A 23,791-nucleotide genomic window follows, 5' to 3' on the forward strand; every position below is an offset into this window, starting at 1 on the left:
TTTGCTGACTCCTGCTCTTGAAAGCATGATCTTTGCTCTAGCAGCGTCAGTGTTACCTGTGAGCTTGTAAAAGAGGCAGGATAGTTAGTTCTTTCTCAGGCTGCCCTATTCTAGATCATGCTTCTCACACTTTAACCTGCATAGGAGTTATCTGGAGAACTCGTGAAAGTACACACTGTAGCACAGTAGCTACAGTGCTACAAAGAGTAGTAAGTCCTGCACAGTGTTTTAGGGAGCCCACAATCCGTTAAGAGACTACAGTAAAAATAAGATTATAAAACAGACTCATGAATGCCATAATAGAGGCTTCTTCAGCCCAACTTCATGAAGGAGTAAGCGATTGGTTCTGCCTTGCATTGGGAGCCCTTAGAGGGAGGACCTCGGGAGATGGACCAGAAGCCAGGTGGTGCTTTAGACGAGTCATGAAGTTCAGGAGAGACACAGAGCATTAGAGATAAGCATGGTAGTTCATGGGGAGGGCAGTAAAGATGGTGTTAGAATTAGGAGTTATTTGTTTTAATAATCAAATAGATAATTGTAGAATTGGAGACCCACTAAGAACGTGGGTCTCCAATATAATAAATATATAATGAATAGAATAATGTTCAGTAATTCTGTGATCTTTGCCCAAAATTTTAAGTGTTTTCTTATTTGCAAAAAAGATGACCTATTTGTTTACTTCCTATTTTAGGAAAAGCAGGTCCCTTAAAAGTATGTTTTCCAGAAATAGAAACTTTTTATATGCCCTTGCATCATTAAGAATTTGGAGACACTTAAAGGCACAGGTAGAAAATAAAAATTATTTATAATAATGTCACCAAGAGATAGCCACTATTAACATTGTTGTTTTTACTTCTAGTCATCTTTATGTAAAATTTTTAAAGTTGGGCTCATGCTGTTAAGTAATTTTGTGTTTGCTTTTTAATTTAAACTTTTTTGAAATTTAACAATTTGTGATTCCTCAACATGTCGTTTATTTTAAAAACTTATATAGTGTTCTAATGGATATCTTATAATTTATGTAACTGTTCCCTTGTTTGTGGATCCTTTAAGCTGGTTCCAATTGCTAGTTGACCCAGATTTTGGCTCAAGTTCTTGGCAAGTCTATCATCATATGCTAAAATAAATACATAAACTTATTTATTTTTAATTATAAAAGTTTGCCAGCTTGTTTGATCTGCTGGCCTTCACTCATTCAGTTCTGCTCTTGTTAGCATTTTGTGTTTCTAGTGGGTAGAGAGGAAGTAGAGGAGTGGATCTGGGAGCCAGGTTGCCTGCATTTGACTTTATATTTTGTATAGTCTTGAACACGTGCCTCAGTTTCCTGGACTGTTAAATAGGGTATCTGTTTTGGGGATGTGAACTGAGACACATGAAGCCCTGAGAGCAGTTCCTGTGGAAAGAGGCTGTTTTTGTTTATTCGCTTGCCAGTACTCTTGTTTTATGATGGCTGTTTATGCTTTGCCATCAACCTCTTTCTGTTATATTCAGTTCATGAAAGTCTTGGAGTTACAGACCAACTTCACTGAGTAATTTCCTTCCACCCCCACATAGTAGCAGATTGTACTGTTTTAAAGATAAAATCAGCAGCTTTTATCCATGCCTTGGAAATGCATGTAGAACACAAAGGAAGCCCACTGCATAGGCTGGTAGGCTAGATTTTAAAGCTCCTTAGTTTCCTCTTTCCAACTGAGTGATTATTCCAATCACGCACACAGTGTCCTCTGTAATGTGCCCCTACTGAGCTTCTGTCCTCACCTTGTCCCTAGACCCTGTGCAGCGGTCCCATTGAGCTGAAACTGAGCAAGTGGTCATGATGAGGTGCACACTTTATCTTTATTTATTTTTAAGATTTATTTTTATATATGTATACAAGAACTTGGGTATAGGCCGGGGTGGGGGGACAGTCTGGAGAGGACTTGTCAGTGGCAGAGCGGGGAGCAGAACAGGCAGATCTACTGAAATACACTGCTGAGGGGAGCAGCAGGGGAGACAGGAGAGGTCTGCGGCGCCCTACCGCTGGGCATCAAACTCACGCTAGTGAGCTCACTCATGCCATGCCACAGGCTGGCGGTAGCTTGATAGCTCTGAGACTTTAACACCTGCATAACCAAGGAGGCCCCACACTTTATCTTTCAATCTGTGCTGTAGTTTGCTCCTGTTGAGGGTTGGAATCTACTGAAGTGCTGGGATTTCCTTTCTGACAGTGACACAGTTGGGCAGTGAGGTGCTGCCTGACATTTTTTTGTGATGGTGGAATGTGGCCTTGGGAAAACTGTGGAATATTAATTGGGAGGACTTGGTCAGCGGTTACCAGTCCTGTGTAATTACTAGTGTCCCAGGGTTTCTACTGCCTGTACTGCAGATTCTGTTTTAGAATAAAGCCTATTCCTCTGACCCTTTCTTCTTGTAGGGTAGGATCCTGGGACAGCAGAACAGATGCATCGTTTGGCAATTGATTGGACCCTGCACTTGAAAGAGGTCCAGGGATGATATATTTTGGGGCTGTATTTCTCCACCCTGGAACTCATGCAGTCTGTTCCAGAACATTGACAGTCCTGCTTATGTGACACACCCTCAGTAAAGGTCTGATGGACAGACACTTTTTGTTGACCTTGCAGCTATTTTCTTTCATGTGGAATCTTGAAGACAAGGTGACAGCAACCAAAAGTACCTGCTCTGGCGAATAGAAGTGCTCCTCTGCGTTATCAGAACATGGGCCCTCGTTTAAAGGTAAGACCATAGACTAGTTAAGATTCACTTGTTGGCCCTCCCTGGTGGCGCAGCGGGTTAAAGCACAGCACTGAGAAGCTAAAGCCACTTCCGCATGAGTTCGATTCCCGCCTGCCCCGGAGGAGACCACATGGCGTGGCAGACCTCTCCTGACCCGCCCGCTGCTCCCCTCAGCAGTGTACTTCGTTGATCTGCCTGTTCTGCTCCCCACTCTGTCTCTGGTGAAGCCTCTCGCCGCCCCTGCACCTCTGGCCTGTACCCCCGTTCTGTATGCATAAATAAATAAATCTTTAAAAAAAAAAAAAAGATTCACTTGTTAGTGGGATGCAAAACATGGACTCAAGTTCTATTTGCTAACCCTTCTCAGCAAGGGATAGCTATTAAGGTGCATAGTTACAATTAGAATTGACTTTGCCCCTCACGCCCACCCCTCTGAGCAAGACAACTTTTGAATATGAAGAAATCAATTCTCCACTTCTGGGAAATTACTTCTTTTAGCATGATCTTCAATGTTAGGGCTAAACTTTATTTGATGTCATCATTATAAACTTCTATACTCCAATAAAAGCAGAGTGTGTGTGTGTATATTTATGTAATAATATAAATATGTCAGTCAACCATCAAACTAGCACTCCCCTTTATACAGGTATTTTTAAGTATTTCCTCCTTCCCTGACTTTTGTGGGGAATTTGAGCCAAGTGCTGTGGTATTAAGCAATTCCAGGATCTATTTGTAAGCAAGTGCTATTTGTGCATTAGGTAATTGGCACTGCATTCCATTTTCCTTTGTCATGCTTAATTTTTTATTTCAAAAGATTAAAAAGGACTGTAAGTGTTTATCTTTCTAATTTTAGCCTCATGGTAAGATTCCTCACAGTAAGATTGGGTAATGTTTTTCATATTTTCTTGTAACTTCTTTCTTAAATAATTTCTCTTCCCAAAACTGTTGAGTCCATCAGTTTTTCACAATTCAATATTGTTTTCAGTTAAGAATTAGGCTTCAGAATTAGACATGGGCTTGAGTCTCAGCTCTGTCACTTAACCAGCTAGGAGATGTTCAAATTAACTTTTCCAAGGCCAGCTTTTTTTTTTTTGGATCTTTAAAATCGTGCTTATTACCAAGTCGTTATCTGTCACAGTTAACGTATGGGGCTTACATATGTAACGCGCATATGTGGTGTTTGCAGGTGACTCAATGTATCTATGATTCTGCTAGCTTACAGAGTCACAATTTGACAGATTGTCTGAGGCAGGGACACTAAAGAGATGACCTTGAAGCAGACTACTCAAGTGACTGAATTGTATGAAATAGTGTGGTAGAAGTTTAGCATACTACTTCTGCTTGAGTTAGACCTGGAAGGAATTCCAAAATAATTTTTATGAAGAAGTGTGAGCAACAAAAAAATGGAAAACGGGATAGACTGTTGTGAAAAATAATGCTCAAGATAGGACCATAAAACTAGAGTCCATGCCATGCCTCAGAACCCATTACTGTAGAAGTATGTGTCTGAAATGTACTTGTAGAATTGAGGTCTCTTGGAACCTTTTGATATGAAAAGCTTATAACCCCTGGCTCAAGTGAATATTCTGCTAATTAGAGCAGTTTTTAAAAAATGATCTCTAAAAAGAAGGTCCTGTCTGTAAAATTCCTGATCCTTAGGCTTCTTAGACAATTTGTGAAATTGTGACTTTCTAAGCTAGCAGAATCGTAGATACATTGTGTCACCAGGCAAACACCTCATATGCGCGTTACATATGTTAGCCTCATAAGTGACTGTGACCGACAACAACTTGGTAATATAAGCACAATTTTAAAGATAAAAAAAAAAAGCTGGCCTTGGAAAAGTTAATTTGCTAAACATCTCCTACTTGGTTAAGTGACAGAGCTGAGTCTCAAGCCCATGTCTAATTCTGAAGCCCAGAAAAGACTATTCATTCAGCATATTATTCATGTTTAACTACAACTAATACAATTAATGAAAATAAATTATTTGGTGCATATTATGTGCAGATGGATGCTGTGGAATGATTTTAAGATTAAGCTTTTGGCTCATTTTATTGACAATTCCGAAAGGGAAAGTAAAGCAAACAAGGGACTAAAAATAAAGTGCTGTAAGAGAAATAATAAAGTAGTATAGCAGGTCAGACAAGAGTGGGGACTTTAAATAGAGGATCAGAAAAGATTTCATGGAGTCTTATCACACTAAAGGAGATGGTGTTGTAGAAATGATGAAATCTTAACTCTTTACAGCATTGCGTATTCTGGTATCTAGACAGGTCACACAGTTTGTTATAGCCCTGGGGTTGGTCTCTAAGCATCTGACTTGCTGCTTATCAGCTGCCTCTCTCAGAAAAGTTGTATTCATCAGAGGTAGAGCACAAGAATTTTCTTAGCCCTGATGAAATGTGTCATAAATTTGGCATTGTTTATGTCTCCAAGGAGCAAGAGACTTGAGCCACAAGCCCTGTAACGCTGGTCATGTGTTCTTCATTTTTCAGCTGAGTGTTATAAACTCACTGAGGATCAGAAGTTTCACATCTAGGATCAGATGGGTGGTATCCAACTGAGGGAGTGCTTAAGACAGTTTAACTGCTGGTTTTGTTTACTAAGTCATCTAGCATGTCCTATAAGGTGCACAGAAGATCTTTGAGAGATGATAGCAGCTTTCAGCAGAGGATAATGGGAGAGGAGATATGTTTGGAAGTGAGGTTCAGTAGTTGTGATTCCAAATTTTGGGCCTGATTATTATTTCTTTATAATAGTCCCTTTTGAGAACAGCTTAATCTATGTATATTGATGATGCTAATGTTCTGTATATGGATTTCTCATCTGATAGGACTTCAGACACCAGTGTAAATAGGGATTTCTGTGATTCTTTGACACAGTTATTCCTTAATGTGCCTACTATGTCTGGATTTCATTAGGCATATTATTTTCAAAGGAACTAATTGCCATCTCCTGTCTTGCTTAAAATTTTCTAACATAATCAGACATAAAGCCCATGAAAAAAGCCCATCCTGCAAGAAAACAAACAAAACAGTTATTCTTCTCCCTCTCAAAGCTGAGCTGTCTTGTCTCTAAGTAATAGGTCTTGTGCTGATAAAACCTGCCGGGTTGAGCTTAACATTGGTGACCTTAGTGTGTGCTGACTTAAAAAGAAAGGATGAATTCAGTGTGATACAGAACAGAGTATATACAACCTTTACAGAGGCTAAAACTTCCTGATAAAATAGCAATGTATGCTACTTTTTTCCTTGGCAATACCTTGGATAGTTAAAATGAATAATGAAGATTGGCAAGTCTTATCACAGAAACAGGTTTAATAACAGGAAAGTTTTCCTTCAGACTCGGATCCCTGTTTGAATTGTTCTGGCCTAAGATATCACATAGAATGAGAACTATAGTCTCTTCCTTTTGCTCATTACATTGACCTTTCTGCTGAGTTTATCTTCCATGGGGCCCATTAGTTTGTCTGATTGGAAACAGCATAAATGGCTTCTTATATGCTCACTGCTTATTATTGGGATTATCCAGGGTTCGTTTTAATTACATAATGCTAATGTGATGATAATATTTGTTTTTTAAAAATCCACATTCTATTTCTACTTAGATGAATTACTTCCAGAAGGCAAATATAAGAGGAAACTGACTCCCTTGTTCTCTTGGCTTGTGTTAATTAGCACACTTTACATGGGGGAGAGAAACTATCTTGGGACCCTGGCTCTTAGAAGATGAAAGTCGTGTTATTGCATTTTGTAATTAGCAATAAAGCAAGTGACTGTGGCATTCCTAGGGTAGTCAGTACATCGGAAATCTTCAGGATGTGATGCAGTCTGTTTTTCTGTAATAGGTCAGAGGTCAAGCTAGAGCAAGGAGAAGGGAGAGTAAAGTTTAAGATGTTTCACTCAGTCCATATAGTCTACTTTGTCTCTCTCTGAGATGGCTGCAAGGAAGAGTTGGAGGAAAAAAAACTAAGCAAGTTTTCTTTTGCAGTTCCAGCTGTGATCCTTGGCTGTCTGTGGGCGTTGAAGGGACCTGATGTTTTACGTTATTGGTATGTTATGGAAAGAACTCTTCTCATTATCTTTTTGCTAGGGTTGTTTACATCCTTTTTGCCTCCTGTCTATTCCCTTTCTCCTGGAAAATAGACAGACATTTTTCCACTCATGCCAGAATGTATCTTCACAGAATTGGCATTTGTTGAAATTCATTCATTTGGGAAATATTTACCGAGTAATTTGTAGTCAGTGTCAGACATTGTTTCAAGGCGAATCAAATAGGGCAAAAATCTGCCTTCAGGGAGTTCATGACATGAAAGGGGAGATGGTCAAGGGGGGAGAAAAGTTGTAGGAGGTAAATGTATAGTAGTTTGAGGAAGCCTCGAAGAGGGAACCCCTAACTCTGGTGGGGATTGGGAACAACTTCTGCCAAGTGGACTGGGTGGGGGGGGGGGGGGAAGGCTTCCAAATGGAGAGTGTAGAGTGTACATTCATTTTACTACTTCTGTGAGGGCTCAGTGGAGGCAGGCAGGTGGAGGCAGGTCTTATATGTGGCCCAAGGTATAGAACAAGGATTGGCAAGCTTTTCTATAAGGGGCCAGAGAGTAATTATTTTTGCCTTCTCAACTCATACAGTTTGTCACAACTACTGAACTCTGCCAGTTTCAGGCAAAATTGATTCTAGATAATATGGAAATGAATGGGTGGAACTGTGATCCTGTGAACTTTATTTACAAAAACAAGTGGTGGGTGGGATTTGGCCTGAGGAAGCTAGTTCCTGACCCTGGTATAGAAGATCCTCTTTTCACTCACAGAGGTTTTGATCCGGCAGAGTGTTTCTTAGGAAGTCTTGCTTTCTCATCCTGTCTTCCATTAACCTTTGAGCGATGTTCCATAATGAGAATTATGTAATGTGTAACTGGCAGGTGGCATGTGTGTTCTCTCTTTTGTGTAGGTGGAATCACAGTGTCTGTGGTTGCATTCTTCTTCACAATTAAGTTCCTCTTTGAGCTTGCCGCACGTGTAGTCAGCTTCCTCCAGAATGAGGACCGCGAGCGCCGAGGGGACCGGACTATTTATGACTACGTGCGGGGAAATTACCTGGATCCCCGATCTTGCAAAGTTTCCTGGGATTGGAAGGACCCCTATGAGGTGGGCCACAGCATGGCCTTCCGAGTGCATGTAAGGGAATGTTTCTGTCTCCATACCCATTGGGTTTTCTGAGTCACTTGCTTTCCAGAGCCCAGTTCATTCAATTGGTGGTGCTGGCCTAGATTGTTAGTATTTCCCTTGTTTTTCAGCTCCTCCCAGAGACTTGGCAATGGTTAATATCTGAAAAATCATGAATTTGGTGCTTTAATAGGTGTTTAGCTTTGAAGATGGGTGAAGCTTAATGTTACCTCTTCAAAATAAAAGAAAAATGTTACTGAAGAGAAGGGTTTGCAGAGGGGGTAGGGAGGGTTGGCAAACTTTGACCTGAGCATCAAGTCAGGCCCAGTCCTTGCTTCTGTAAATGTAGTTTAAATGGAACAGTCACACCCATTCATCATGCTGTGTGGACTGCACATGAGTAGTTAATCACAGTTGAGTAGTTGCTTATGGCCCACAAAGCCAAATAAAATATACTCTCTGGCCCTTGGCAGAAAAAGTTTGCCACCCTCCCGGAGTGACCTCCACTGCATTACTCTGCTTGACTTGCTATATCCTGAGCCACCCTGCTGGCTGACTGTGCGTTCACTTGGTGCCAGTGGTACCTGATGACTTAACTTTACATTTGGTTAGCAGTATATTATAACAGGAAGGGCTGCTGAGACAGGGAGACAGCATTTGTGGTTCAGAAATGTCAAGTTGAAATTATCCCTGTTCTCAGAACAGGTTTAGTGGTTTTCTTTGAAGCCTTGAGATTTAGTGGTTTCCTCAGAAATGTTGGGAGAATTTGTTTCTGTGAGCAGGACTGCAGGAGCCGATGGGTACTGGGATTTGCCAGCTAGTTCCTTTTTCCCTACACTCTCGAGTTAGACTGGAGGCAACTTTCTCCGCCTGCTCACTACTGAGTACCCTTGCCCCCACTGCAGTTATTCTACAAGAATGGGCAGCCTTTCCCCGCACACCGGCCTGTGGGACTGCGAGTTCACATTTCTCACGTGGAGCTAGCCGTGGAAATTCCAGTGACGCAGGAAGTCCTACAGGAGCCCAGTTCCAACGTGGTCAAGGTGGCCTTCACTGTACGCAAGGCTGGACGTTACGAGATCTCAGTGAAGCTTGGTGGACTAAATGTGGCCTACAGTCCCTACTACAAAATTTTTCAGCCTGGTAGGTTCTTTTTTCTTTCTCTCCCTCTATTCCTTTCTTCCTTTGTCTTTGTCTTTTTTTTTCAATTAATACATTTCTTGAGATTTAACTCACCTGACATTATTACTCATCATTTAAAATATACAATTTAATGGTTTTTAAAATGCATAATGTTACGCAACCATTACCACAGTTAATTTTAGAATATTTTCATCACTCCAAAGAGAAACCTAAACCTAAACCCACTTACCGCCCGCCACCCCCCTCCTCCAAAACCCTTTACCCCTAAGCAACTTGCTCTGGATTTGCCTACTCCAGACATTTTATATAAGTGTCATCATAAAATCTTTCACCTTCTGTGGTGGGCTTATTTCAGTTAACATAATGCCATACAACGTTCACCTGTACTGCAGCATGAATAGTGTGGCTATACTGGCTTTTATCTTTTCATCAGCTGATGGATATTTTGCTGCTGTGAACATTTGTGTATGGTGTGGAAGTATGCTTTTATTCTCTAGTAGTGGAAACGCTGGGTTATTAGCTGGTAAGTTCTTAGGAATAAGGATGCCAGAACAGACAACAGGTAAATTCTCCTGGTTTTTTGAAATCTATTCAAATAAAAGCACCTTGACCTTAGTTACACCCTTTCTGCTAGTGTGTTTTACTTTTCACTGAAGAGTATCTGCTTAAGCTTCTGGTATTTAAGAATCAAGACCTTGATCTCTACTCTTTGTCCCCCTTCATGTCTTTTATGCCAAATAACAAATGCTCACTGGTTTTGAAACCCAAAAGTACAATCTCTGCCTCCTGGCTCCTCAGCCTATCAGCTGTCCCAGTCGTGTTGTATCTGGGCCCTGCCTTGGCTTCCTTCTGGGGGTATCATTAGACAGTGGCCAGGGTGGGATCCATGAGAGGTCCCTAGGAAACTTTGGGAACCAAAACATAACGAAAGGGGCCTTCAGAAGATCTTTTTCCTTGACTGAGCCTCTGTTTTCTTTCTCTTATAACAAAAGACAACTCTGGCCAAGGTGGCTCCCCTTCTCTGCTTCAGTCAGTGCCTCACTCACAGGTTTCTCTCTACATATCATTGCCTGCCTCCTTGCCACCTTTTCTTAAATTGAAATTAAAGTCTTTATTTTGAAATAATTGTCAGTCCTTGTGTAGTTGTAAGAAATAATTTAGAAAGATCTGGTGTATCCTTGGCCCATTGACCCCCAATGGTAACTTCTTCCAAAACTATGGTACGGTATCACAGCCAGCTTGTACAGTCAGGGTACAAAACAATCTCCCCTCACCCCCCACAGGATCCTTCTCTTTGCCTTTTTATAATGAATCTAGTCTCCTTTTTTACAGTTTTGTTATTTTAAAAATGTTGCATAAATGGAGTTATCCAGTATATAACCACTTGATTCCATACCTTGTTTTCTCAGTCAACATAATTCTCTGGAGAATTATCGAGGTGGTTCGATGTGAATGTACCACAGTTTAAACATGCACCAGTTGAAAGACAGCTGGGTTGTTTCCACTTTTTGACTATTAGGAATAAATCTGTGAACATTCATGTGCACATTTTTGTATGAACTTAAGTCTTCATTCCTTTGGTTTTATTGCCCAGGAATGCAATTACTGGGTTTAAGAAACTGCCAAGCTCTTCTGGAGTGCCTTTAGCATTTTAGATTCCCACTAGCAGTTTTTTCATACCCTTGCCAACATTTGATATTGTCACTACTTTTTGTTCTAGCCATTTTGATACGTGTGTGGTGGTTTTAATTTACATTTCCCTAGTGGTTAACCATGTTGAACATATTTTTATGTATTCATTTGCCTTCTGTGCATCCTCTTTGGTGAAGTGTCTTTTGTAATTGGATTTTTTGGCTGTTTCCTGTTACTTTGAGTCTTCTTTATACATGCTGCATACCTGTCCTTATTAGATAAATAGTTTGCAGATACTTCTCTCAATTTTTAGCTTTTTATCCTGTTAAGAAGGTCTTTATAGAGCAAAAGTTTTTAATTTTGGTGAAAATCTTTTTCTGGATCATGCTTTTGGTATCTGAGAATTCTTTTCTGTATCCTGCAGATTTCCTCATATTTATTTTTTCTGAACATTTCCTTAAAAAAAGATTTTATTTATTTATGCATACAAGAACTGAGGTACAGGCCAGAGGTAGAGGTGAGAGGATTCACCAGAGACAGAGTGGGGAGCAGAACAGGCAGATTGACTGAAATCCACTGCAGAGGGGAGTAGTGGGTGAGACTGGAGAGGTCTGCCACACCACACGGTCACCTTCTTGGCTGGAGATTGAATTCATACTCATGCTGCAGTGGCTGCAGATAACTTCATAGTGCTGCACTTCAACACACTGCACCACCAGAGAGGGCCTATTTCTAAACATTTTTTTTTAATATATTTCAGTTTATAATCCATTTTTACTTAATATTTACATATGAGATTTGGATCAAGGTCTATTTGTTTGTTTTAATAGATGCCTACTTGTTCCAGCATCATTTATTTGTTGAAGAGGCTCTCTTTCCCCTATTACATTGCTTTGCAACTATGTCAAAGTTGCATATCGGGGGGTGTCTGTTTCTGGGTTCTCAGATGTTCCATTGTTCCATGTTTCTGTCCCTCCACCAACATTACAGAGCCTTGATTGCTGTTAGGTACATAATAAAGGAAATGGATAGTCTGAGTGTTCTCACTTTATTTTTCTTGTTCAGAATTATTTTAGCTATTCTAGGTCTTTTGCTTTTCCACATAAATTTTAAAGTAATATTATCTGTATAAACAATCACGTTGCAATTTTGACATGAATTGGATTAAACTTGTATATTCATTTGGGTGAATGACATCTTTACTCTGTTGACTCTTCCAGTTCATAAACATGAACACCTCTGAATTTAGACTCTGTGAACTTTTCATTGTTTTGTACTTTTCAACATATAAGTCTGCACATGTGTTATTAAAGTGACATGTAACAGTATTTCAGTGCTTATGTTAAAGGCTTGCCTCCTTGCAGGTTTCCAGTGGGACTCTAATCACTATAGCTATAATTCTCAGTTCTGTTTTCTCCAAGTTATTTTCTAATTTTGTTTAGTGAGTACAGTGGTTAGGAATTGGTAAGAATGAAACCCCACCCCCCAGGTTCATTTGCATTGATCTGTTTCCCTTTTTTTCTTTGCCTTTTACTGGTATTGTTTATCCCCAGGAATTGGGCAGCAGCCCTGTTCTGTATATAGGGCTCACTGAGGCTTTGTCATCTTTTAGCATTAGATTTCATTGTCTTTGTTTCAGGAATGGTGGTTCCTTCCAAGACTAAAATAGTATGCCATTTTTCTACTCTTGTGTTAACTTGTGGGCAGCCACACACCCTTCAAATAGTACCTCGAGATGAGTATGACAACCCTACCAACAATTCCACATCCTTGAGAGATGAACTCAATTACAGTTTGTCCATTCATGAGGTAAGCAGCCTCCCTTTTTTCTCTGTCCTTTCTGTCATTCTTCCCCTTTCTAATTCCTTTCTTGCCTCCTTCATCTGACTTCAGTGACTGTGAGGCTTGTGAGATTAGCTCATAGAAAGGAAAGTTCTTTGGGAAGAGTTAAGTCACTTTGCAGGTAGGAAACATTATGTGTGCTTGATGATGCATTATTTTCCTCCTATAGCTTGGTCCTCAAGAAGAAGAAAGCACTGGAGTCTCCTTTGAGAAGTCAGTGACATCCAACAGACAGACTTGCCAGGTGTTCTTGCGACTTACCCTGCATTCTCGTGGCTGCTTCCATGCCTGCATTTCATACCAAAGTCAGCCAATCAATAATGGCGAATTTGACATTATTGTTCTGAGTGGTGAGTTGAAACAAAAGCTACGATTTAGGCCTATTTCCAGGCCACTTGTTCTTTGCATGTCTGTTCCCTTCTGATCAACTTTACAAGAATTTGATATTTGAACCAAACTTGGCTTACAGCCCTGCAAACTCAAGTTCTAGTGATAGGTAATTTTTCCTCCCTGACTCCTACCTTAAACCTTATTCCTTATTATATACTTCAGAGACTGAGAAGAATATTGTCGAACGCAATGTGTCCACCTCAGGAGTGAGTATTTACTTTGAGGCTTATCTTTATAATGCTACCAACTGTACCAGCACACCATGGCACCTCCCACCCATGCACATGAGTTCTTCCCAGCGCCGGCCTTCCACTGCTGTTGAGGAGGAAGATGAAGATTCACCGTCTGAGTGTCACACCCCTGAGAAGGTGAAGAAGCCAAAGAAGGTGTACTGCTATGTGTCACCAAAGGTAGGGACTCCATTCTTGCCTCAGAATTCCCTTGCCAGAGCTTGTACAAAGTTGGCATAGCTGTTCCTCTGGAGCTACCGTTTTGCTGTCCTTGGTTTTAGTTAGCCCTGGTCAGTGGCAGCAGTTCCTTCAAAAGTGATGCACAGCAGGGCCCTCCCTGGTGGCACAGCAGGTTAAAGCACAGCACTGAAGCTAAAGCCACTTCAGCGTGAGTTCAATCCCCAGCCCCAGGGGTGACCCACATGGCACGGCAGACCTCTCCTGACCCGCCCGCTGCTCCCCTCAGCAGTGTACTTCGTCAGTCGGCCTGTTCTACTCCCCACTCTGTCTCTGGGCACTCTCTCAGTGCCCCTGCACCACTGGCCTGCACCCCAGTTTTGTATGAATAAATAAATAAATCTTTAAAAAAGTACATGCATACTAAGATACTTTGAGAAAGAGACAATATTCACATAACTTTTGTTATATATGTTGTTATATTCTTCTAGAATTGTCAATTTTTCTCTGCCCAATTTACAAATTAAATTTTATTATAAGTATGTATGCTAGGGGAAAGTGTGTGTGTGTGTGTGTGTGTATGTGTGTGTGTGTGTGTGTGTGAAAGACGGCGAGTGTATGTGTGTATACGCACATGCTTTCAGGCAGCCACTGGGGGGTTTTGGAAGATTTGGTGACAAACACTACAAACTGAGAGCCTGAGAGTTACGGCAAAGTCACTGATTTCTGTAGTGCTCCTTAGACACCAAGGGAGGCCCTTAATTTAGGCAGATCATGCCACATCTGCTGCTGCACGTGTGTTTTGGATTCGATTCAGCCTCTGCCTGTAATTCTGTGCCTTGGTGCTTTAGAGCACCTGTGCCATTCTACCCTTTGATGGTTTTTGTGAAGTGTTTTCAAGGCATGAGCGTTAAAGAGAACTACTTTAATTATTAAATTTTTTTTTTCAGAATTTGTGTAAAAATTCTGTTTGGCCCTTTGTGCTATTTCAAAACAATTTGATCTTTCATTCTGTGATTTGTGAAGCCACAATAAGTGGATGTCACTATCAGGCTACAGGACTGGAATAGAGAAATTCTGGCAGCGACAAAGGGGTGAATTTCCCAAGGCCCCTGAGCTGAGAGGCACATTGTGTTAGAGATTTTCTTTTTAATATTTGTATTTTGGTTTTTCATTCAGACATCAGAAAAATGAGATTCTTGAGACATCCTATTATGTCCCTTTAATTACATAACCAAAACTCTAGTTCTAATTCTATTCTACTTCAGAACCTTTTGCTATTTACTATTCATCATTTGAAAATTTAGTCTTTATTTGGCTTGGAGAGTTAGTAATGGGCTAAATGATGGGTTAAGGATGAAACAAAATTAGCTGTGAATTGATAATTGTTGAAGCTAATGATGGGTTCACTATACAATTTGTTCTTTTTTAGTTTGTGTATGTATAATTTCTGTAATGAAAAGATTTTTAAAAATCAAGAAAAACTCTGACTTACTATATGTCTAGATAACATTTTTAGATTAAATGCTATAAAGGGATCTTTCTTTCTTATCTAAGGGATTTTCTTTTTTCTTTTTTTTTTTTTTTTTAAGATTTATTTATTTATGCTTACAGAACTAGGGTATAGGCCAGCAGTGAGCAGTGGGCAAGTCAGAAGAGGTCTGCCATGCCATATGGGTCAGCTCCCTGGCTGGGGATTGAATTTGTGCTGCAGTGGCTTCAGAGAACTTCTTAATGCGGTGCTTTAACCCATTGCACCACCAGGGAGAGCCCCATGGGATTTTTTTCTTTTTCTCTTCTTTCCCATCCTTCAACCCCAACTCCACTCTACTTCCCCCAGCCAAGAACCTAAAGGATTTTTATGGCCCTCTTGGTATGAGACTACCATCACTCCCCATCCCCATGCTCCCAGCCCCCCACCTCCTCTTTCCTGGCAAATCCTTGGTACCTTTCCAATTAGGGATGAGTTGGGGTATTGTTACAGGGTAGCCTAGAGTAGACTTGGGCTGCCTGCCTGTGGGGCCTCACCCGCAAGCTCAAAATGTAACTTTCTGCAGACACATACAGAAAAGGGTGATGGGTTTACTTACAAAAAGGGGAAAGGGAAAGGAAACAACCCAGGGAAAGAGAGAGGGATACAAAGTACCTGGAATACTTCACCAGCCAGCTAACTTGGAGCTCTAGTCTCAAAATAACGCTGCTAGCCCCAGCCACACGGTCTGAGAGCAGTTGCTCCAGAAAGAGAGAGCCATTGCCTCTCCAGAGTGTCAGTTGGAAAACCACTTGAGGATAAATTATTATCCCCCGAAATCCCGGAATTCCTGCTTTGCTCTGCCCTTAGGTCCTCGCAGTTCTCTTCTTGGTACTGCTGGGAGTTGTAGTTTCCAATCACTGGAGTAGGGGGTGGAATCCAGAAAGCTGGAATAGGGGTGGAGTCCACGAGACCCTGCAGAGTTCTTTTATAGGCCATCCTTCCCCTTAACAGTATGACCACTGTTGTTGCTTGTCTGCCAAAGTGGAGGAAATCTCTCTGAGCAGCTCCTAATTGAACAGAAGATTTTAATTGTTTTAGGGGAAATGTTCTCTACTCATAGGTGAGATCTGATCTCATATATTTAGATACGGCAATAAGATTTGAATTTTTAGGTGATAAGCAGTATGCAGTTGTATTTTCAGAGTAGTAGTTTTGATTTGCTTATTTCGAGATAGAGTTAGTGTTATTTATTTGATTTCAGTATGGTCCAATTTGTTCTTTTTGTCTTTAAAAGGAAAAGATTATCACAAGACATGTAGATAGGCACTATGATATTTGAAGTACAGTACTAAATGGATCCTTTTTATTTTTCATTCACTTCATTTTCTTTGTTGGTCCTCAGCAATTCTCAGTGAAGGAGTTCTACCTGAAAATCATCCCCTGGCGCCTTTACACCTTCCGAGTGTGCCCAGGAACAAAAGTAAGTTGATCAAGCTGAGTAGACCTCAACCCTGGTATGCCTTAGTAGCTGCTGTTTCCCTAGTTGGGCTTTTGGTGTTTGGAGAAGTTCTCACTGTGCTTATGGTATCCGTTGCTCAATAAAGTAAGAGTTAGTACTCACAAAATACATGAAGAATATATATATTCTAGAAGGATTTGTACCTGGAGAAACAGGATTCAGCAGCAACCCAGAATAGTTATGTTTTGCCCCAAAGGCTAAGTTAGTTGAGTTTGTGTTAGTATTTCTGGCTTGAAATCTCAGTGTGCTGAAGCTATTTCTTTTTAGAATCAGTGTTCTTAAATATTTAGAAAATTTTCATAGCTTTTCTGAGTTTTTGAAATTTAAAGGCAAATCACTTTCCTCCAGCCAGTCTGTCCAACCTCCTCAAGGTAGCCATTTGCTATTTTATATATCCCTGTTATCTTTACCCTTATGTTTTATGTTGGAAGATCTGTAGTGTTGCCTGTGATCCCTACTGAAGGCAGGTTCTGCTATTCATGATTTAAAGTAAAACTTGTGTTGTAGAGCACTGAGATGAAAAACAAGGAGATGTACTCCTGCTATGTATTTTCTTGGAAAAAGCAGGCTTAGCTTGTTTCATTAGTTGTTGCAGAAGGGCAGAAACACACACATACACACACAAGCTGGCTACAAAATAGTATTTGTTGATTTGACCTCCTGAACTGCAAATTAACCTTGTTATAGTCACATAATTCCTTTCCAATTGTTTCTGGCAGGCAAAAATGAGTAACAATATGATTAATGTAGGTACTTTCAGTTTTTCCATTCAAAAAAAGCAAGCTTTTATATCAAATTTGATAATACTCATAAGCTTAAAAATTTTGAAATATACTTTCATATAGGAATAAAAGTTTATTTACTTTAAAAAATGGATAGGGGTCTGGATAGATTTTGCTGCATTTGAAGGTTTTATAGACTAACTCCCTGTTTTTTTTTAATTTTGTCAGTTTTCTTACCTTGGCCCTGACCCTGTCCATAAGCTCCTGACGCTGGTGGTAGACGATGGCATTCAGCCTCCTGTGGAGCTCAGCTGTAAGGAGAGGAACATTCTTGCTGCCACTTTCATCCGCTCCCTTCATAAGAACATAGGTAAGGCTGTTCACAGGTCTTGGGGGGAGACAGTGACCCTGCTGCCCTGAGTGTCTGAGGGTAGAGGACCTGCCAGATGTCTTGTCACGAGGCTGAACTCACAGTGGATCTTGCTTCTCTTCAGGAGGCTCTGAGACCTTTCAGGACAAGGTAAACTTTTTCCAACGAGAGCTTCGACAGGTACATATGAAAAGACCACATTCCAAAGTCACCCTGAAGGTCAGCAGGCACGCCTTGTTGGAGTCAGTGAGTAAAAGTCTCATCTCCGTCAAGAGTTCCCAGTGTTTTCCAACTAAAAACCTCTTTAGTGTTTGTTTACATTCTGTAGGTTATCTCTGTTATGAAACTCATATTGCTCACATCTTTTAAAATTCTCTTAGACTGTTCTTCAGTGTGTTTCATTACACTGAGGTTGGGCCTGTGCTACTGAGAGGAGAGACTGGTTAATACATTTGGCTTTACAATCTGTATTGAATTAACTCCTGCGCAACCTCACAATTCTTATGTAGGGCATATGTAAGTAGATGTTACAGAAGAGGGTTCGTGTTATTCAATCTCTAGAAGAGAAGAACTCTTCTGTTAAAAGGAAATAATTTTTGTTGTCACTCTGGTCTGTTGGAAAGGAACACCTGATGTGTGTCTGTCTCCACTGCGCAGACACTGGCGTAGTTCTTACATTCCCCAAGAATGAGAAAGTTTGGTCTCTGTCCAGAAAGTGTTTGTGATATTTGGCTCTGTTAGGTGCGCCTGGAAGCCCCTTTTCTCAGCTGCATTCTCTGGGTGGCATGACTCCCTGTCTGCACCTAGCCTGGTGGATAGAGATGCCTGGTGGACAGACTGTTCTTTACTGGAAACCAGGATTGCTTTGCTCTTGTACTGACAATGTACTAATCTGGGTCATTTTTATATTTTTATGTAAGTTTTTTTCTCAGTATTAAAAGAACATTAAAAAAGTTAACTTCATCTTTCTGGCAACAAGAATGGTGTAGACTTGAATTAGATTCTTTTTTAAAACCTTAACTTTCTTCTGGACATATGTACATTTAAAATAAAATACAAGATGGTATTATTAAAGCTTATTTATAGGTAATATGTTTCTTCCTCCACCCACTAACATATAACAGGAAATGTATCTCCTCCCGGTTAATTAAATGGAGAACGATAATGTTCTTGCATTTTTGTTTTTCACAACCAAAAGATGCCAACCAGTGTTCTGACAGTTCCCTTTTTCTCATTGCCTTTCAGTCTCTGAAAGCCACTCGTAATTTCTCCATCTCAGATTGGAGTAAGAACTTTGAGGTGGTTTTCCAAGATGAAGAAGGTCAGTTTGAAATTTCATATTCACCTTTTTTTCACTCTCCTCCTTGCTTCAACCCATCTCCTAACCTCTCTCCACCAAAAGTAAAAAAATAACCCCCTTTTCCTCTCCCCATCAAAAACAATGATGACAAAAAACTCCTTTTCCAAGGGACTAAGAAGACATGAGTCAAGACAAAAAGGGCGATGCTTCATGGCCAAATGGCTTGGTGAAAATTATAGAGCAACAAGTCTCAGCAGAACCTTGGAGAGAGAGCGCTTTAAGAGTTTGAATCATAGACCAAGTAGCCTTCGTAGAATGAAGAGAAATGTCTGTTTCTCTGGTCTACATTTCCATACTAGGAGACACTAGCTTCGTGATCACATCTCTCATTCTTTAATCTTACAGACAGGGGTGGGATTGAAAAAGTGACCACAGTTCAGCTTACTCAGAATGGGCGAATAGTAAGGTAGAGGAGTGGTTAGTGTAGAACAATGGATAAAAAAACAAACGTGATAAGAGGCGATAATTAAAGTTTTACTAAACTTTTCAGCTCTGGACTGGGGAGGACCTCGCCGGGAATGGTTTGAGCTAATCTGCAAAGCACTATTTGATACCACCAGTCAGCTCTTCACACGATTCAGTGACAATAACCAAGCATTAGTAAGTATGAATTCCCCATGGCAGGGTGAAATGTGGATTATGTTATAGTGGATAGACTAACAAGTGTTCTAGGTTACATCACTGTTGTGGAAATCTCACAACCTGTGCCTTGTTTTTAATTGTGATTCTTATAATATGAACCAGTGAGATTGCCTCCTTCCCCTCTGCCTTTCATTATTTCATTTATAAAGAAAAATGCTAACAGATGAATACTTAGCAAAAATCATTATAATGCAGTGATATTCCTACTAGTTATTATAATAACTCAGTTCCTTCTCAAAACACACTTGAAGCAGTTGAAGTCTGTACTAGCTCTATGAATAGAGGTATCAGGAGTAGAGAAGTAAACTTTGGCCAAAGCAGTTAGGGAGAAAGCATCACATCATCTACTGATTGCTTCCATTCTCAGCCGGGAAGCACAAATTTAATCTAAGATCTTCATCATGCCATAAGTGTCTTTGCTCTCTTTCCATCACTGAGTAAATGTCACGATTTACTCAGTGATGGCCACCAAAAGACTAATGCTGTTTAGATGGGATCTTTGGTCCTTGTACTGAAATTCTTGTTCCCCTGGGGTGGGGTTGGGGAAGGAGGGCCTTTCCAGAACTGGACTTGAAGAAAAATAACCCAGAGCTCTTTAATCTCTTTCTTTGGCAGGTGCATCCCAACCCCAATCGCCCTGCTCATCTTCGCTTAAAGATATATGAGTTTGCCGGGAGATTGGTGGGCAAGTGTCTCTATGAGTCCTCTCTGGGAGGGGCCTACAAGCAATTGGTCCGAGCTCGGTTCACCCGTTCTTTCTTGGCCCAAATCATAGGATTACGTATGCATTACAAGGTAACATTTTAGGTGTGCACTCTCTACTAACACCCCTTGCCATTAACTCCAGAATTTCTCCATTCTGAGTTTATTATTCCTAAACTGAGAGAGTTGCAAGTGGTTACAGTTTTCATTTCTGGGAAGAGTCTTGACCTGTTCTGTGTCTTCCTGTCTCTGCAGTATTTTGAAACAGATGACCCAGAATTTTACAAATCTAAAGTTTGTTTCATCCTCAACAATGACATGAGTGAGATGGAGCTGGTCTTTGCCGAAGAGAAATATAACAAGTCAGGACAGTTGGATAAGGTGAGACAGAAGACCAACAACGATGGTTCCACGTTTCCCAGCCACCAGAGCAGCACTGTCAGACTGAACTTTTCTTCAGTGATAGAAATGTTCCCTATTTTTGCAATTATTTGAAAACCCAAAATGTGGCTAGGGTGACTAAGTAGCTAAATTTCTCTTTTTTCTTTCCACTTAACGTAATAACCCTGCAAGACTAGTAGCACCATAGTAAGCACTCTAGCTTTAGGTCATTTGTGATCTTGGTCCTTTTTTTTAAAAAAACATGTTTTCTTTATTAAATCTTACTGCTGAGAGTATTCTTTAAGGGATAGAAACCTGTGACTATGGTGGAATTAAATAATGCCATGTTTTGAGTACACAGCAGGTAGATGTTACCTTATAAACTTTCACCCACAGCTTCTCCCTATCTTTTGCCTCTTATTTCAGGTTGTAGAACTCATGACAGGTGGAGCTCAAACCCCAGTCACCAATGCAAATAAAATCTTCTATCTAAATTTACTGGCTCAATATCGGCTGGCCAGTCAAGTGAAAGAGGAGGTGGAACATTTCCTGAAAGGTAAGGTCTGGTCTGTTGTTGGCTTTGAGGTGAAGATATAAAGATAACCTGGATCTGCTTGTAGACATGACTTTGACTTGGCTACTTTGTTTCAGGCCTGAATGAGTTGGTCCCAGAGAACCTTTTGGCTATCTTTGATGAAAATGAACTTGAGGTGAGTGCTTACAGCTGCCAGCACATATCTTGATGGGCATTTAGTATGCCCAAGGGAAGCAGCTTTGTGTTCTCAGTTATGAGATGCGCTGGGAAAGCCCTTTATACGAGAACTGTTTTCACTTTGTCACTTCTTCCATATATTAATCCATTCTTCAGATTTTAATAAGTTAAGATTGTGAACATTAGAAACCAACTACATAAATGACCATTTATGAAGAGCAATCAATAATTATTTATTCTTCAAGAATATTGACACAGCAGATTGGTGCCCTGTGCAGTCTGCAAATCCAGTGGCAAGTAAAGGTGGCTTAAGGAACTGATAAAGTTTATTTAGTGATTGCCTGTTTGAGGCATTGGGGAGATGGCAGTAAGACAAAACCCCTGTTTGCATGAGCCTTGTTCTGATGAAGGAACAAACCAAGAGAGGTGACGTATTTCAAAGTTTGGGGCCACAACAATATATAATTTTATTTCAGATCTTGTAACAGTAAAAAAAAAAAAAAGAAAGAAAGAAAGAAACTATAGATGGTAAGTTCCATTCTATAATTAACGAAATTGAATTTCATGACAAGTGTGAGCAAAAATAAAATGTGTTTTTACCTGCTGCTCACAGTTGACACATGCAGTGCAAATTAATGGTTTTAATGGTTTTCCATGGCTTTTCTAAGGAGCATGTTTTTGCAAACTGTCTCACGCAGTAAGGAAGGTCTTTAAAATGACCCAGATTAGTACATTAAAAGTGGGGAACAGAAAAGCAGTTTCAATTTCTTCAAGAACAAGAGTCAAAGTCTCATACAACTTTCATCACATTTTGGACCATCAAGTATGAAATCCAAGCAAAGTGCACTCTCCATTTCTCAGCCTGAGTTGCTTGCTGGTAGACAGTGGGGTTACCTAATCCTATTATTTTTTGGACTGAGGAATAGCTGCTGGTGTCTTGTTACATCATGAAGCAAAGCATTTGTAACAATGTGTGAAAGTCAGTAGGAGGACTCCTGTCTTACAGTTAGTCTACATCCTGCTCTGGGTTATTCATTCGCTTAGCGTGTTCCCTCCCGGGAACTATGGCTCCTCAGGCTTGTTTTGGGCTCTTGTCTCTTGATTAGAATATGTTGTTCTTTATAGCTGTTGGATGAGTTCTCATTGCCTGCTAAGTAACATACTGGATCTTGAACCAAGTTAGGACATCAACAAAATGTTTAGTGCTATGATGTCATTAATCTCTTTATTTTTCTTGGTGTACTTTTAAATTTATCTGATCAAATAGAGACGGGATGAAGGAGCGATAGTAAAAGGGCAATCTACAAAAGGAGAGCTGGATCCTAGGGGGAGAGGAAAGACCATCTGCAAGTTCATAAATGCCAGGGGGTCTTCAGCAAAGTGAAAGGCCTGCCTTTTCTCCCTGGTCCCCCCAGGCTGTGTTCAGAGTAGACTGTTATAAATTTAATGTCTTTTGTCCTTTGTTTCAATTCAAAATAATCCACAACAGCAGTTTTTAATTAGGGTTGTACATCAGAAATGCTTGGGAAACTTTTTCAAAATACACAAGCTCATAGTCCTTTCCTAGAGTTATGATTCAGTCGATTCTGGGGGTAAGACCATAGACATCCCTATGTGTTTTTGGAAAGCTGTGTGAATTTTACCCTACCAGTTAGGAACCATTGTTCTGTTGAAACTGGTTTTCCAAAAGCTGTTTTCTGGCTTTATATCCCCACCTTAAGCCTTTTTCTAGGTGTGTTCTTTATCCCACACTTTGCAGAGTGACATTTTGAACTGATGCTGGGTCTTTGCCCCTCCGACTGCCCTAGTAATACCTGACTTTCTTCTCCAGCTGCTGATGTGTGGGACTGGGGACATCAGTGTGTCTGACTTCAAAGCCCATGCAGTGGTTGTCGGAGGCTCATGGCATTTCAGAGAAAAGGTAAGTAGGCCAAGCTCTTGCTAGTTGGATTTCTGCTGTATTGTGAGGAAGATGCCCCAGAGGGAAAAGTCAAGACATCAGGAGCAGACATGTTGACTGGGAAAAAATGGTAAATGTGGGAAATGATAAATGTGAAAAAATGATCAGATGTGGGAGGTTGTCTCAACAGGAGGGAGCCTGATCCCTAGAACTGTCATGCTGACTGCCACGGGAGCAATGGAAAGGCAGGAGTAGAGCCAAGCAGTCAGTGACTGTCCTGTTCACTTTGTGACAACGTTCAGGGATTGTCATCAAGTCTAAATGTTCCTCCCAGTGTCCTCATAGAGAACAGTAACTGGGCACACCCCCTTCCCCATTTCAGGCTAGTCTGTTTTTTGCCCTACCAGTCAAATCTTGGCTTGCCTACTGGTGTAACACTGGCACTGTGCTCTCCTTGCCAGGTCATGAGGTGGTTTTGGACTGTGGTTTCCAGTTTGACCCAGGAGGAGCTAGCTCGGCTACTTCAGTTCACAACAGGCTCCTCTCAGCTACCACCTGGAGGCTTTGCTGCCCTCTGCCCCTCATTCCAGATTATTGCTGCGCCCACCCACAGCACGCTACCAACGGCACATACATGGTAGGTGTCTGACTGCCTGTGCAGACTTCCTGGGGGATTGTCTTTGCAGCCCCCACC

At 40.7% G+C, this 23,791-nt stretch overlaps 1 protein-coding gene across 5 annotated transcripts in view; it reads left to right on the forward strand.

Moving 5' to 3' along the window:
• AREL1 (apoptosis resistant E3 ubiquitin protein ligase 1) overlaps positions 1-23,791 on the forward strand; it is a 37,709-nt gene that overhangs the window by 10,935 nt on the left and 2,983 nt on the right. For 2 of the 5 annotated variants that reach the window (XM_012724624.1, XM_004681694.2), the window contains exons 2-19: positions 2,414-2,733; positions 6,727-6,787; positions 7,687-7,913; positions 8,807-9,044; positions 12,316-12,485; positions 12,688-12,868; positions 13,071-13,318; positions 16,192-16,269; positions 17,259-17,400; positions 17,525-17,646; positions 18,646-18,721; positions 19,251-19,360; positions 20,018-20,197; positions 20,360-20,485; positions 20,912-21,041; positions 21,137-21,195; positions 23,029-23,118; positions 23,559-23,734. In XM_012724624.1, coding sequence (XP_012580078.1) covers positions 6,772-6,787; positions 7,687-7,913; positions 8,807-9,044; positions 12,316-12,485; positions 12,688-12,868; positions 13,071-13,318; positions 16,192-16,269; positions 17,259-17,400; positions 17,525-17,646; positions 18,646-18,721; positions 19,251-19,360; positions 20,018-20,197; positions 20,360-20,485; positions 20,912-21,041; positions 21,137-21,195; positions 23,029-23,118; positions 23,559-23,734 — 2,369 coding nt within the window. In that variant the 5' untranslated portion in view covers positions 2,414-2,733; positions 6,727-6,771. The remainder of the gene's footprint in view (positions 1-2,413; positions 2,734-6,726; positions 6,788-7,686; positions 7,914-8,806; positions 9,045-12,315; positions 12,486-12,687; positions 12,869-13,070; positions 13,319-16,191; positions 16,270-17,258; positions 17,401-17,524; positions 17,647-18,645; positions 18,722-19,250; positions 19,361-20,017; positions 20,198-20,359; positions 20,486-20,911; positions 21,042-21,136; positions 21,196-23,028; positions 23,119-23,558; positions 23,735-23,791) is intronic. The other 3 variants (XM_012724626.1, XM_012724625.1, XM_012724627.1) reach the window with 2 other exon arrangements.

This window comes from Condylura cristata, unplaced genomic scaffold (assembly GCF_000260355.1).
Source record: "Condylura cristata isolate star-nosed mole 26May11 unplaced genomic scaffold, ConCri1.0 scaffold00013, whole genome shotgun sequence".
Classification (NCBI taxonomy): Eukaryota; Metazoa; Chordata; class Mammalia; order Eulipotyphla; family Talpidae; genus Condylura; species Condylura cristata.